This window comes from Natrix helvetica, assembly GCF_964273705.1.
Source record: "Natrix helvetica genome assembly, chromosome: 5".
In the NCBI taxonomy this organism is placed as follows: Eukaryota; Metazoa; Chordata; class Lepidosauria; order Squamata; family Natricidae; genus Natrix; species Natrix helvetica.
Genome location: NC_138551.1, coordinates 108,157,346 through 108,173,165, shown reverse-complemented (window position 1 = coordinate 108,173,165; position 15,820 = coordinate 108,157,346). Strand labels below are relative to the sequence as shown.

Genomic DNA, 15,820 nt, shown 5'->3' with positions numbered 1-15,820 from the left:
TCTGGGTGGTCTGTCCATCTGTTGCTGTTGCCTCAGGACATAACCTTCCTGTGATTTGAAATTTGCCGGTCCGGAATCTGGGACCTGAAAGGAAGGACGTCTCGTGTACCGTGAGGGACAAAAGAAGCCCCTTCCAGTAGCAGGCAGTAAGATTTTACTCTTGTCCCTGGATTCCACTAAGATTGGCTCCAGAGATTCTCCAAACAAGTATCCCCCTTTGAAGGGGGCTGAAGCCAGGCACCACTTGTGGTAAGCATCAACCTGCCACTTTTGGAGCCAGATTAATTGACACACCGCTATTGAGAAGGCCAGAGACTTGGATGCAAATCTAGCGGTGTTGAGAGTGGCATCAGCCGAACATTGGATCGCCGCCATCAGCTTGTTGATATCCCGGTGTGCCCCAGTATCGGTCACCGGTATCCTCTCCTGCAGCTATGGAAGTCAAAGCAATGAGGTCCGGTTAAAAAATGAGGTGGTCACAGATGCCCGGACCACCCATGCAGCTGCTTGATGGCTCCTCTGTAAGATCATCTGCCTGTCCTCCAATTTAGAAGATTCTTCAAGTTCACCAGGCATGGTGGACAAGGTGTAGAGGGACGCCACTGCTGTGTCCACAGCAGGCAGTTGAAGTGACTGAGCGAGCTCAGGATACACATTGTAAAAACGCCTGTCATCAGAGGTTGGCATAGGGCCGGAGATGGGTGAGGACCACTGTTTGTGGACCATGTCCACAAATAGTCTGGGCCTGGAATTGTCTCTGCTCCATAGTGTGCTCTGAGAAGAGCGAGTCTGCTGTGGTGGTCAGCATCTCTGGTGTTGGGTCAGCGGACTTGGGACCAGGTTTAGCTGAGTTCTTAGCCTTGAAAAGAAGCAACTTAAACATGCTATGTTGGAATAACCTGGTGAAGGTGGGCTGTTCTGGAGTTATGCCCTCATCATCAGACAAGTCTGCTTCTCTTATCGCTCCCTCTTCGAAGGGTGGAAACTGACTACGTTGTGAGGGGGCGGGTGAGTAAGTGCCAGGTTATGCAAACATATCTGCATGCTCTAAGTGCAGGTCAGAGGCTGCTAAGGAGGCTCTTCTGGAGTAATGTTGTAATCCAGCTGCAATGCCCTGCTTAATTGTGTTGGCAATAATGTCTTGCAAATTAGGCTGGGCCATTGGGTCTGTCTGCAATTCTGGGCAGGAGCTGTTGGGGTAAAAGTGGCTACTGGAGCCACTAAAGGATGAGGCTGGTCCCTGGTGCCACCTGAGGTGTTCAAATCTGACACTGATCCCATAGCCCTGTGGTGTTGACAGGGAAAACAGGGCTTGGGGGAGAAAGCTGCTCCTCAGCTCCCCCTGGTGACAGAGCCATTGAGTGCCTCGCATAGGAAGAGCCTGAGTCGCCTCTGATCAGGGAGCCCTGAACCCTTTGATTGCTAGTCTGAGAGCAAAGGCATTCTAAGGTCTTATCCCTCTTGTGTTCGAATTTTGAGGCAGATTTGGAGCCCTTACGGGGCTTACCCTGTTTATTTGCAGCTTTTGCGCTGCGTTTGGTGCCCTGTAGACGGCTGGATTATTGGTGCTGAAGGCACTATCAGCAACATCATTATAGCCTGCTCCCTGCCTCTGTCAGGCTGATCTCCCTCACTGAGAGTAACAGCTGCGTCCTCCATTTTAAGTTCCTGATAGGCAGCCTTGTATTTTTGCGCCTTTTTTGCTTCTACCATGCAAAACCGGCTTTAGTGATTGCTGCCGAAGGAGGGACACACTTTTTTTTTCAGCAGGCTTGAAATCAGAGGCAGAAAGGGGGGGGTGTAGTCACCCACTGCACTAAAACACTGGCGCTTTGAGCCCAATTAATTTGCACCGAAAAAGGTGACTCAAGTGTGAGGAGACTGCAGAGCGGCAGGCTTTACAATCCACCTGCTGATAGCGGCGAAGCCCCTTTGAAGCCGATGTTGCACGCTCACTCCCCTGCTCATATTAGTGACAGGTTTTAGCCACCTCCATGCGGGGTGCAAAGCTCCTGCGCACAGAGGTGATACCAGGGCACATGGCGCTCCAGTGAGGTCTCAGCTGATCAGGAAGTTGTTTAAAATTCTGTGGCTTCTGGTAGAGCGCAAAGCTCTGTAAAAGGAGGCGCGTGAAAGTTTAGTGCTGTCAGGGAGTGTCAACCTCCTTTCTGAGGCCTCTCTGCCATTGCAGCACCTCTCAGTGCTGCTGGCCCTGGCTGTCACTGCTCCAGAGGCTAGAGCCTAGGCTCTCCCCATTGAATGGGATTCAGTGCCTCTATCTGGTCAGATGGTTAAATGAATGATTTACTCACAAATTGATTCCATGCAATAGTCATCAGGAAATTTTAAAGGAAATTTGGAAGGAATAAAGAAAGAGACGTCTGTCCTCGCTGAGGGACTGAGTTGAAAGCTGGGAAGCCCTAGCAACAGGGGGGTGTCTGAACAGATCTGACAGACTCAATCCAATCAGCGAGCAGATGAGGTCAACTCATTCCTGGATGCTATCTCCACCAAGATGGAGAATTAAGAACTTCTAGAACTAAGGTGAAATTTCCTGACTGTGTAAACGATTAACCAAATGGAATGGCTTGATTTCAGAAGTTATGGTTGCTCTATCACTGGAGATTTTTGAGAGGAGATTGGACAGCCATTTGTCCAAATTAGTATAGGTCCCTTCAACTCTGTTACTCTGTTATTCTAGAATACTAGCATTTAAGAATAGAAATTTCAGTTTAAAATTTCTTTTATTTATTTTTAATGTTGGAGAATTTTGAAAATAAACTTTTTAAAAATTTTGAAAAAAAAAACCTTTTAATGAAGTGACCTGATGGCCCAGCTGAGAGGTGACCCAGCTCAGAATTTGTCTCCCAGCTGATATCTGGATAGTTAAATTACTACTGTGGTATGTTTCCTACATACATTTATTAATTGGTTAGCAAATATATATATATATATATATTTCTTCTGTTTGATTGGGTGGCCTGTCACCTATGACAGTGTCATTCTTTTTTCCTTTTATATTGACCCACATGAATTCTAGGTGGTTTCCATTCTTGGTTTTGTGCTTTTCTGTAGAGATGTAGTGATCTCTTAAATATGCAACTCTACCTCCTCTTTTGCTAGGTCTGTTTTTTTAAGTAGTTTGTATCCTTCCATTGGTACATTGTAGTCTTTAGTTTCATGCCACCAAGTTTCAGTAGTGAAAACTATATGATACCTATTTTCATGTACTAATACTTCAAGTTGAGCCTGTTGTTCCCTAAACTTTGAGTGTTAGTGTATAGGCTGGATGTCGGCAACCCACAGCTCTGGAGCTGCATGTGACTCTTTCAGCCCTCTCCTGTGGCTCCTGACGCCACTGCTGTTGCCGCCTCAATGGAGAGAGAGAGGGAGGGAGAGAGGGAGGGAGGGACAGACAGAGAGACAGAGAGAGACAGTGACACAGAGACAGAAAAAGAAAGAGAAAGAGAGAGAGAGAGAGAGAGAGAGAGAGAGAGAGAGAGAGGTGAACAACACACTGAGGCTGGGTGTGGCAAGAGGTGGCTGGGAGGGGAGGGGGAGGGAGGGCCGGGTGGGGCAAATAATGTAACAACCAGTTCTCTGCCCTAATGACCAGCTGGGTAGGCGTAGTTGGGTGTGTGTGTCATGTGACTGGATGGGAGTGAGTGATGCTGAGTTGGTCACGCCCACCCAGTCACACTGGTTGTTAAATTATTGGCTCCCAGTATTTTCTTTTCTGTGGAAAACGGGTCCAAATGGCTCTTTGAGTGTTGAAAATTGGCGACCCCTGGGCATTTGAGTCCTTTATGGCTGGATCCTGGGTATGCTTTCTATATCTTCTACTTTGAATCTGGATTTTTCTTCTTTCCCCTCACTCTCTAGTTCATTGTTTGATTGGTTGTCTTGGGGTTTGTGATTGGAATTCCCAAAGATCCTAAAGATTGATTACCCTCCCCCCTCAACTTTATTTTAAAGACCTTCTGATAAGTTGAGCCAGTCATTTTCCAGATGCATTCTTCCCAGTTCTTGTGCAGTACAGACCATCCCTTGCCAAAAGCCATCCTGTACAAGTAGTTCACTTCACTGAGCTATCGTTTGAAATCCCAATGGATAACCCTCCAAAGATACTTACAACTCAGTTCTGACGTTTGGGCGGACATGTGGTCATGTGAGCGTATTTCAGATACTTGGCAGATTATGGCTGTTTGCAGCATTCTGCAGTGATTGCAATTTATATTTTTGCCCCAAAACAGGCATTTACTTCTGGTTTTGGCAAAAATGTTCCATAGTGAACAGCAAGTTTTTAATGACCACAGCAGTTGCTTAACAACTGCGGATTCACTTACTGATTGTGGTGATTTTCTTAATGGCTGCTGGGAAAAGGCTGTAAAATTGGATTGGTCATGTGATGACATGTTTTATGACCATCATGACTTAAAAGTGTAATGGACAGGTTCCATTACAATCATAAGTCTAGGACTACATGTACTTTTCTAGGTTGTGTTAGCTTTACCTTGCAACAATGGGCACCAACAATTGATCCATAATGCTCGAGAATTTGCTTCTATTTTCTTCTCTGAAGTTTCCAGATGCTGTTGCTCTTCTGCCCAAGAACTGTAGATGGTAGCAGCTCGTGTATGAAGGGTATGCATTAGATCCAACAGCTGCAAAATAAAAATAAATAAATAAAAAACCTTCACTACAGATAGCTCTTGACTTACAACCTTTCGTTTAGTGAGCTTTTGAAATTATAATGCACTGAAAAAAGTGACTCATGACCATTTATCATACTTAGGTCTGTTTCAGTATTTTCATGGTCACATAATCAAAATTCGGATACTTGGGGCTGGAGGAGGAGCCAACGTCGCAACAATACAATGTGCAGTCTTGACAGTCCGAGACCGCCATTGACACTTTTGCCACTGGACGGTCCATCTGGACCTAAACCATCACATAGAGATGGTGAACAGGAAAACAAAGCCTTGCTGGTCACAGGGACATCGCAAAGTCCCTGACTGACCCAAGGGAAGCGCTTTAAGCCGGCGGCAAACAGACAGCCTAGGCTGACGAAGTTGGAGACGGCTCCGGAAGGAAGGAAGTGAAAGTGAGTCCACCTGGTGAGATGTTTTTTTTCTTTGAGAAAGATTGCCCAAAGAAACTTTTTTTAAAAGATAAATTAGTCCTTTAAGTAAAAGAATAAAGCGGCGAAACTAATTTTTATTGGACTGCCTTGGAAAGTCTTTTTTTTCCCTTGTAACAACATTTTGTGGATTGAAGTGACCATAATGTTTCCTGTTTCTCTCTTAAAGTGAATGGATTGGTTTTTTTTCCTATTCTTTGTTACCTTATTTTTTGGCTTGAACTAAAACCTTTTTTTTATTCTAACAATTCTTCCTACCACTTATTATTAAATTCCATTAAAGACAATTAAAGACCTTTTTTCCCCACAAGCTTGAGACAAGTATGAGAAAGTGGAATCTGCCACTCGGAAGCCAAAGTCTGGGGTTTTTTTGAAACAATGTATCCTTTGTTCTCTCTTCTTTGATCTTACTGTCTATGTAACTGAAGGATTTGCAACTTGCTTACAGAAACTGATAAAGAGTCAAGGGCACGAATTGTCTTTGCAGGTGCTTTTGAGAAATATTTTGGCAAAGGAAAGAAAAAAACCCAGAACCCCTCTTCTATGAAGAGTGTAAAAGAACATGTGCTTAAGTCAACATATATTGTTTGGAAGGCTAGAGTGGCACTGCTTATTAGAGTTCTTTTTTCTTTTTTTCTCTTTCTTTTTTTTGGAAACATGGATCAATATATAGATGACGAAACCTTAAAATTTCAAAATATCTTGGCTGGAATCCAAAATATATTGGAAGGATTTGGGAGATTTGAGAAGAAGTTGGATAGACTATTGTTTCTCACAGTGAAAGATGATGGGGTTGGAGCCCCCAAAATTAAAGAAGAGAATGAAGATATAGAAGATAAAGATAAGACAATAGATGAACTTATTAATGGAGCAAACATGGGTGAAAGTGGAAAGAAGGGAATATGGAAAAGTGAACATTTGGAGCACTATCCCAGATTTCAAAATACAGGAGAAAAAAAAGGCGATGATTATGGAGTTAACAATAGAAACCTTTTCAGAAACACATTTGATAACTAAAGACAAGCTAATCTTAATAATAGTTCAAGGGCAACAAGATTATATGAGAGATCCTTTAAGCAATAAAGTGCGGAGAGAAGTCTATAAAAACTTTATAAAGGAGTTAAAAAGGGAATTGACACAACTGGCAAGAGAGATAAGACTGTTTTGCTACAGGAAAGATACAGGTTGATAATGAAAGTTGATGTTAAAAAATTAGTTAATTTTTGGTTATTAATAAGTAGGAATTTTAGTATTTTGTAGATTGTTTTTAGATTGTTATTAAATATTTATTTGTTAACAAATAATTAATTATGATAACAATAATGAAATGATAACCTTAACTAGTAAAAGCAACTTGGATATAAATTATAAATTGGGAATTGGGAAAAAGACCTATAAATTTTATTAACACATTTTTGTTTAGATCTTGTTAGAAAGGTGTAATTTCTTTTGGGTCTGATGAGAGGAGATGTGATATAAATAGTAAATAATTTTCAGATAATTTGGTGATTAATAAGTGGGAAGTTTAGTATTTTGTAAATTGTTTTAGATTGTTATTAAATGTTTTTTGTTAACAAATAATTAACTACGTTAACAATAATGAAATGATAACCTTAACTAGTAAAAACAACTTGGATATAAATTGTAAATTGGGACTTGGGAAAAAGATCTATAAATTTTATTAACAATTTTTTGTTTAGATCTTGTTATAAATGTGCAATTTCTTTTGAGTCTGACGAAAGGAGATGTGATATAAATAGTAAATATTTTTTAACTAACTACAACAATAACAAGGAAATGTTAATGGATAATGTTTAATGATATATACTTGTGTTGGTATTGGTAAAAGCAAATTGGATACAAGCTCTAAATAGTGAGATGGGGGGGAAGGGGAGAAATGCTTAGATATTTTATTAATTGATTTTTTTCAGAATATGTTATAAAGGTGTAATGTTATTGGAGGTTTATTAAAATTGCTAATGAATGCCAGTAGGTGATTGTGTCTTTAAACAAAAATGATTTCAGATAAAAGCATGTTTAAATAATTATAGTCAAATGAGAATTGTGGTACAGTGATAGTAAAATACATAAAGAATTTTGATTTTAAATGTACAATTCAATATGAATAAAGTATAAGTAATGATTGTGGAAGAAACGCACGAAATTTATTTGTAACCAATTGATACGCTTTCTGCAAGATGTAATGAAGGATGATTCTTTTTTTGTGTTTTTGTTTAAATAAAACAATAAAAAATCCCCCCCCCCCCAAAAAAATCGGATACTTGGCAACTGGCTCATATTCATGATAGTTACAGTGTCCCGGGCTCATTTGCAACCTTCTCACAAACAAAGTCAATGGGGAAGCCAGATTCACTTGATAACCATGTTACTAACTTAACAACTACCGCATTTTTCAGAGTATAAGATGCACCGGAGTATAAGCACAGCAAGGTTTTGAAGAGGAAAATTTTTTAAAAAAGTTTTTGCACTCTGGAAACCTCCCAAAAATGGCCCGTTTTTCACGAAAATTGACCCATTTTTTTTTCAAAAAAGGGCACGACTAGCTCTTAGGAGGCTTGTAGAGTCCTCCTGGGTGGGGGCAAAAATTAGCAAAAAAAGGGCATGGATAGCCTTTAGGAAGCTTATAGAGTGCTCCTGGAGGCTGGAGGGGGGGCAAAGAACAGGCCATTTTTTGCTCATTTCTGCCCTCCCCAGCCCCCAGGAGCTCTCTAAAAGCTTCCTAAAGGCGCTGCACGGCCATTTTGGTGAAGGGGCAAGTTTCGGGAGGCAAAAAATGCCGTACTGAGTGCATAAGATACATCCAGATTTTCAGCCTCTTTTTTGAGGGAAAAAGGCGTGTCTTATACTCCGAAAAATATGGTAAAGTGATTAATTTAACTACTTTGGCAACAAAGGTTGTAAAATGGGGCAAAGCTCACAACTGTCTTGCTTAACAGTGGAAACTTTGGGCTCAATTGTGGTTGTAAATTGAGGACTATATGTATATTTAGGATGAAGTTTTCTCTTCATTTTATATGAAAATAAAATTCGCTCCTGCAAAATGGAAAAGTTATGAAGTGTCTACAAATGTAGATGAAGATACAATGAAATAAAGATCCAGGGTGGTACTTACTACAAAATGAATGCCAAATACATTTTTAAAACAAAAACAAAAAAATGTATTTAAAATATTTCCAGATTGCATTTTGGGGGAAAGTTCTTATTCCATAGTTTTTATTAAGCATACCTTTCTGGGATATTTAATAAATGAACATCTAACATTGGAACCATCATTAAAAAGATACAACAAAGAATGTTCTTCCTGCGTCAAGTCAGAAAGTTCAGACTGCTCCAGAAACTGTTGATACAGTTCTACAGAATAATCATTCAGTCTGTCATTTGTACTTCTATAACTGTCTGGTTTGCTACAGAAACCAAACAGGACAGGTACAGACTTCAATGGATAGAATGGACTGCACAAAAACCAACTGCAACCAGTCTGTCTTCCACAGAGGACATGTATATTTCACAGGTCAGAAGGTGGGCTGAGAAAATATCTACCACCACCACCCCATCCTAGACATGATCTGTTTGAACTCCAGCCCTCAGAACACTGCTACAGGGTATTGCATGCCAAAACAACTAAATACAGAGACAGTTTTTTTCCCTTGCGCCATCACTCTGCTGATTACTGAATTCCCACAATGTTGTTTTATGTGTAAGTATATTTACCCATGTGGTATGGCTATAGTTATCATTATCCTTCTCATCTTCCCTAGATCGATTATTGATACCGTAATTATAATTATAATTATACTGCTGTTTTGCATGTAGACTGAGAGCTTCTGAATTGAAGATAAATTTATATGTGTCTAATCACACTTGGCCAAGTACTGTATTGCATTGCATTGCATTGCACTCCATTCCATTTCATTTGCAACATATAGCGTACATGTACAATTTAATAAAGGAAGGACATTCCATTAGTAATCAGTTACGAATAAAGGGCTAAATTTTAAAAAAATATTAGATAATATTTTTGAAGAAAGATATACCGTATTTTTCAGGGTATAAGACACACCTATTTTCCTCAAAAAAAGAGGCTGAAAATCTGGGTGTGTCTTATACATCGAATACAGCATTTTTTGCCTCCCAAAGCCCAGCCCCCTTCACCAAAATGCCCGTGCATAGCCTTATGGAGGCTTTCAGAGAGCTCCTGGAGGCTGGGGAGGGCAAAAATGAGCAAATAATGGGCCTCCCCCCCCCAGCCCCCAGCAGCACTCTATAAGCCTCCATAAGACTATGCATGCAATTTTTTTGACAAAAAACAGGCCTGTTTTCGCAAAAAACGGGCCCTTGTTTGCTCGTTTTTGGCCCCCCACACTCCAGGAGCACTCTGGAAAGCTCTTTAACTGATGAGAATTACATTGATCAAGTGCTGTGCCAGCAGAAACAAAGTCTTAAGGTTTGTCAGCTATTTCCTTCTCCAGCACATGGATAAAAACACCTGGAAACATCTACCTACCTACCTACTCTCTCTCTCTCCCTACCTACCTACTGTATTTCTCTCTCTCTTTCTATTTCTCTCTCTCTATTCCTCTACCTACCTCTCTCTCCCTACCTACCTACTGTATTTCTCTCTCTCTCTTCCTCTATTTCTCTCTCTCCCTCCCTTTATCTACTTACCTACCTACCTACCTACTACTCTCTCTACCTACCTACCTACCTACCTACCTACCACCTACCTACCTACCTACAGTATTTCTCCTTCTTTCTCACCCTCTCTATCCCTCTATCTACCTATCTACTTTTTTAAAAAAAATTGCCTCTTCAAAACCTTGGTGCGTTTTATACTCCGGTGCGTCTTATACTCTGAAAAATGATGGCATCCCTTGCCAGCAAGGTATATACTTTATTGAAAGTTTTCTCAGCATCTTAGATGGATTGGGGGGGGGGGGACATTTTGAGAAAAAGTCATGATATCAATTAAATCCTAGGAAAACTTAGTGAGCTGAATGAACAATATGATTACTGTAAAAGAAAGAATTGCAAAGTGACGTGCAATTGCTTTGTAGTATGCATATAAACTTAAAATTAAATTCTGGGCCAAGACTAAGAAATTGCTAAGAATCATGAATATTTGTTTGTCACCATGAGAACCATGGTGTGTATATAATTTTAAGAAAGTGAAAATGACTGATTTAAAAAGCTTCATTGTAATATCTACAATAAGGTAGATTAACAATTCTTTCACTTTGATAATAAACAACTATTAACCTTCTGTTAGTTCACAAATTTGATTGGAAAGAAAAAAGATTGCTCTGTCCTTTTTTAAAAGAATTTCCTTTAAATGAAAAGGAATAGGGCAAAACAGCCTATTGCCCACAACAATAGGTGTTAATTACCATCTTTAAAGCGCTCCATGGCTCAGGACCTAGGTACTTGCGGGATTGCATCCTACCACACACTTCCCTGCGACCGATTCGCTCTCACAGGGAAGGACTCCTCCGGGTGCCGTCCACTAAGCAATGCCAACGGGCGGCGCCTAGGAGTAGAGCCTTCTCTGTGATGGGCCCAACCCTCTGGAATGACCCCCCCCCCGATATCAGAACCACCACCGACTTCCGCTCCTTCTGACAAAAACTGAAGACTCACCTGTTCCGTTTAGCCGGCCTGGCCCATTCATAGTCTTATTCTACCTCCTGGCAGATATTTTAATTGGGTATTTTTAGGGTTATTTAAATATTGTTTTTAACTGCTTTGCTTTATGTACAGTTTCTTATTGCCTCCTCTTTTATGTTTGTACTTTCTATCTATTGATGTGTTTTATCTGACTGTAAACCGCCCCGAGTCCCTTTGGGGAGAGGGGGCGGTATAAAAGTCCAAATAAAAGTAAAGTAAAGTAACAATCTGGGTCCTTATTTTACTGACCTTAGAAGGATGGAAGGCTGAGTCAACCTTCAGCCAGTGAGATGTGAATTGCGCACATCTGAAGTCAACTGAAGTAGCCTGCAGTACTGCATTCTAACCACTGCGCCACTGCTCTTAGATTGTTAATAGATTGTTAATTTTCTCCAGTCATTGGTCAGTGGATCAATCAGTTGGTGGATTCATCCCATCTCATCAGCCGTGGATCCATTCTCCCACAGTTCCATACAGTCAGGTCCAGAAATATTGGGACATTGACACAATTCTAACATCTTTGGCTCTATACACCACCACAATGGAGTTAGAATGAAACAAACACAATGTGCTTTAACTGCAGACTGTCAGCTTTAATTTGAGGGTATGTACATCCAACTCAGGTGAACGGTGCAGGACTTACAACAGTTTGCATATGTGCCTCCCACTTGTTAAGGGACCAAAGGTAATGGGACAATTGGCTTCTCAGCTGTTCCATGGCTAGGTGTGTGATATTTCCTCATTACCCCAATTACAATGTGCAGATAAAAGGCCCAGAGTTCATTTCAAGTGTGCTATTTGCATTTGGAATCTGTTGCTGTCAACTCTCAAGATGAGATCCAAAGAGCTGTCACTATCATTAGGCTGAAGAAACAAAACAAATCTATCAGAGAGATAGCAAGAACATTAGGCGTGGCCAAAACAACTGTTTGGAACATTCTCAAAAAGAAGCAACGCACCAGTGAGCTCAGCAACACCAGAAGACCCGGGAGACCACGGAAACAACTGTGGTGGATGACCGAAGAATTCTTTCCCTGGTGAAGAAAACACCCTTCACAACAGTTGGCCAGATCAAGAACACTCTCCAGGAGGTAGGTGTACATGTGTCAAAGTCAACAATCAAGAGAAGACTTCATCAGAGTGAATACAGAAGGTTCACCACAAGATGTAAACCATTGGTGAGCCTCAAAAACAGGAAGGCCAGATTAGAGTTTGCCAAACAACATCTAACAAAGCCTTCACAGTTCTGGAACAAGATCCTATGGACAGATGAGACCAAGATCAACTTGTACCAGAGTGATGGGAAGAGAAGAGTATGGAGAAGGAAAGGAACTGCTCATGATCCTAAGCATACCACCTCATCAGTGAAGCGTGGTGGTAGTGTCATGGCGTGGGCATGTATGGCTGCCAATGGAACTGGTTCTCTTGTATTTATTGATGATGTGACTGATGACAAAAGCAGCAGGATGAATTCTGAAGTGTTTCGGGCAATATTATCTGCTCACATTCAGCCAAATGCTGCAGAACTCATTGGACGGCGCTTCACAGTGCAGATGGACAATGACCCAAAGCATACTGCAAAAGTAACCAAAGAGTTTTTGAAGGGACAGAAGTGGAATGTTATGCAATGGCCAAGTCAATCACCTGACCTGAATCCCATTGAGCATGGATTTCACTTGCTGAAGACAAAACTGAGGGGAAAATGCCCCAAGAACAAGCAGGAACTGAAGACAGTTGCAGTAGAGGCCTGGAAGAGCATCTCCAGGGATGAAACCCAGCGTCTGGTGATGTCTATGCGTTCCAGACTTCAGACTGATTTACTGCAAAGGATTTGCAACCAAGTATTAAAAAGGGAAAGTTTGATTTATGATTATTATTTTGTCCCATTACCTTTGTCCCTTAACAAGTGGGAGGCACATATGCAAACTGCTGTAAGTCCTACACTGTTCTCCTGAGTTGGATGTACACACCCTCAAATTAAAGCTGACAGTCTGCAGTTAAAGCACATTGTGTTTGTTTCATTCTAACTCCATTGCGGTGGTGTATAGAGCCAAAGATGTTAGAATTGTGTCGATATCCCAATATTTCTGGACCTGACTGTAGATACCCCAAAATACACAAGCCTGACATATTTCTCGGTCCAATTGTATCATTACTGGGGAACCCAACCTACAACATAGCTAAAGAACTGACAAGAAAGCTTGAACATCTCACAAGGGGAGAGAATATACTGTAATATCAACTCCCCACTACAGTGCTTCAATAAAATCAAAGCTGAGATTATGGTATCATTCGATGTAACAGCACTCTTTATATCCACAGAACCAGAACTAGCAAAAAAAATCAATGGCAGCATACTACTATACAACATACCTGATCATGGACCTCATCAACCTCTGCCTTTCTCCCTTTGCCTTACCACAAATTAAAGGAATACATGTGTGATTAAGTCTCAGTACATAGCAGAGATTGTAACATATAGAAACTATAGTACTCCCACGCATACTATCTAATGTATGGATCCTGTATGTACATGACAGTTTTGTCGTAATAAAAAAGGAATAACATGAAACAATCAACATTTTCAAAAGAATAATATTTACAAGAAAAGATGACAACAACAACACACTCCCGTTCTTGGAAATTCTCATCAGCAGAGAAAACAGTGGCAAATTAGAAACACAATCATAAAACTGCCCACAAGAACCTAGTATTCACTTATCAGAGTAACAACCCAACCTCCCACAAGAGAAGTTGTGTAAGAACATATTTAGCACACATTGCAGCAACCCTGAACACCCAGAAAATGGAAGCAGATTACCTATACATCTTCCAATCAAATGAATACATATGCAACTTTATCAAAAGGTTATGACCATTGAACCCACTACAGCGCAATTAACACAAGCTATCAAAAACATAATATTGCTATACATCAAAAATACCTCAGAATCAACTAACATAATATTACAATACTACGGCATTATAATAGCACACAAACCAATAAAGCCTTCCAAAACATCTAAAGTAAATCAAAAGACCCAATAGCCAAAAGAATAAAAAAGGAATTATCTACAAAATATGGTGTAAAGTCCGTAACAGTTACTATGTAGGACAGACAGGCAAAAGACTAGCAGAACATGAACACCAACTAACAGAAGACATGATGAAAGCTCCTGAATTTTACAACACATCACATAACTATACTTTCCACTGGGAAACTGAGGATCTGACATTAAGCTAAGTCTAAAAATGCTAGGAAATTCATCGAACCCTGGCACTCAAGACAATTCAGACTTCAACAGGCACATAAATATTTACACACTATTCAAGAGAGAAGGAAATAGTTAAAAAGCAAACAAAAAGATCAGAACACCTCCTTGCCAGCAATCAATGCCCAAATAAACATGAATTAACAGCAGGATTAACATCAGATCAACAATCAAACAGGAAACAACAGCCTAGTAAAAGAACTACCAACAAGAAATCAACATTCCCAGCACCACTGATAGGGAAAGCCACTGTATATTAATAAGAGCAAACTGCATTCTCTTCTAGCACAAATGTTAACTAGTTTAATAATGAACATTAAATCTCAAACTAGTGACAAGTATCAAACCATCTTGTTTCTTTATTTCTTGTAAACATCTTCAAAAAAATCCATTGAAATACATAATTTGTTATCTTTTCTGAATTACCACTCACATAAATCCACTCAAATTTTGGGATTACACTTAGTTTACAGCATTCAAAGATAGAAAATTGAGCTCTAACTAATAATCCAATTCAAACTGGCATAGTGATTAAAGTTCTGGCTTAGAAACTAGGAAACCATATGTTCCAGTCCCACCTTTGGCATGAAATACCCACTTGGTCTAACCCACCTCACAGGGTTTTGTTGTGGGGAAAATAGGAAAAGGAAAGGGAAAGGGTGTTGTGTATGTTTACTGCCTGGAGTTATTTATAAAGTAATGAAAGCAGGATGGAAACTTAATAAATAAATAATGTTCATAATTATAGGAAAGGCCCCATTGACAATCTGATTCAGATCTGTCTCCCTTTCCCCCCCTCTCATTATGAGCTATTTGTGTTTTAAAAGTCACATAAGATGTGAATATCTAGTTAACATATAGATATTACACTAGAAAAACCACAGGGAGAGGAAAAAATCATGGCTATACTTACGTCTTGACTAACCTGTAAAGATACAGTGTGATAACTGGCAGGGACACTCTCATCCTCATCCTCATCTTCACTAGTGGAACGGTGCTGATGTTGGCTGGAGGTTTTAAAGTGTCTCAGAGAGCTTTCCTTTGCTTTCTTCTTAAACCGTGCTGATTTGGAGTCATATTTATGATTTTTTCCTCTTTTCTCCTGGGATTTACACCCTATAAACACAATATACAGTGGTGCTTAAAAGTTCGTGAAACTTCTGAATTTTCAGTATTTCCACATTGATATGTGCTCCTTTTTATCTAGAGCTAGATAAAGATAGCCCAAATAAATAAATGAATAATTTCTGGGGAAAAGTGGTGGATTGTGATTAAGAACAGGGAACTGAAAAATAGATCAGCTCCTTTAATCCTACAATATCTGTGCAAATAGTGACATGATACCACCCAAACTGTTCCGTAGAATTCCTTCTCTAAATGAGACTACCCAAGACAGCAATCTCCAAAGGATAAGCCAACTAGAAAGTGAGGAAATTGTAGTTGTCATTGGAGCCTTCCAAAGGACATTGTGTATGCATTTCTTTTGCTAATAGCTTTTCAGAAATTGCCTATAAACTACTTTAAAGGGTTAGACGTCTTCAAAATGACAAGGCTGGAAACATTGGCTAAGCACCTTCAATCCTTATTATAAGGGGGGGGGAACCTGTTTTTAAAAAAGCTTTAAGAATTTAAAATAAACAGCAAAAGGTAAGACAAGGTTTTGGATATTGAAAGTTTTAAACATATTAAGGATCCTGGAAACATTGTAATATTTGAAGATTCAAGA

General features: G+C 40.0%; 1 protein-coding gene across 5 annotated transcripts in view; it reads right to left on the bottom strand.

Moving 5' to 3' along the window:
- The window catches only part of GBF1 (golgi brefeldin A resistant guanine nucleotide exchange factor 1), a 197,108-nt gene that overhangs the window by 19,440 nt on the left and 161,848 nt on the right, over positions 1-15,820 (bottom strand). For 4 of the 5 annotated variants that reach the window (XM_081956539.1, XM_081956541.1, XM_081956542.1 and 1 more), the window contains exons 33-34: positions 15,008-15,210; positions 4,514-4,664 (exon numbers count right to left, since the gene is read on the bottom strand). In XM_081956539.1, coding sequence (XP_081812665.1) covers positions 4,514-4,664; positions 15,008-15,210 — 354 coding nt within the window. The remainder of the gene's footprint in view (positions 1-4,513; positions 4,665-15,007; positions 15,211-15,820) is intronic. The other variant, XM_081956540.1, reaches the window with a different exon arrangement.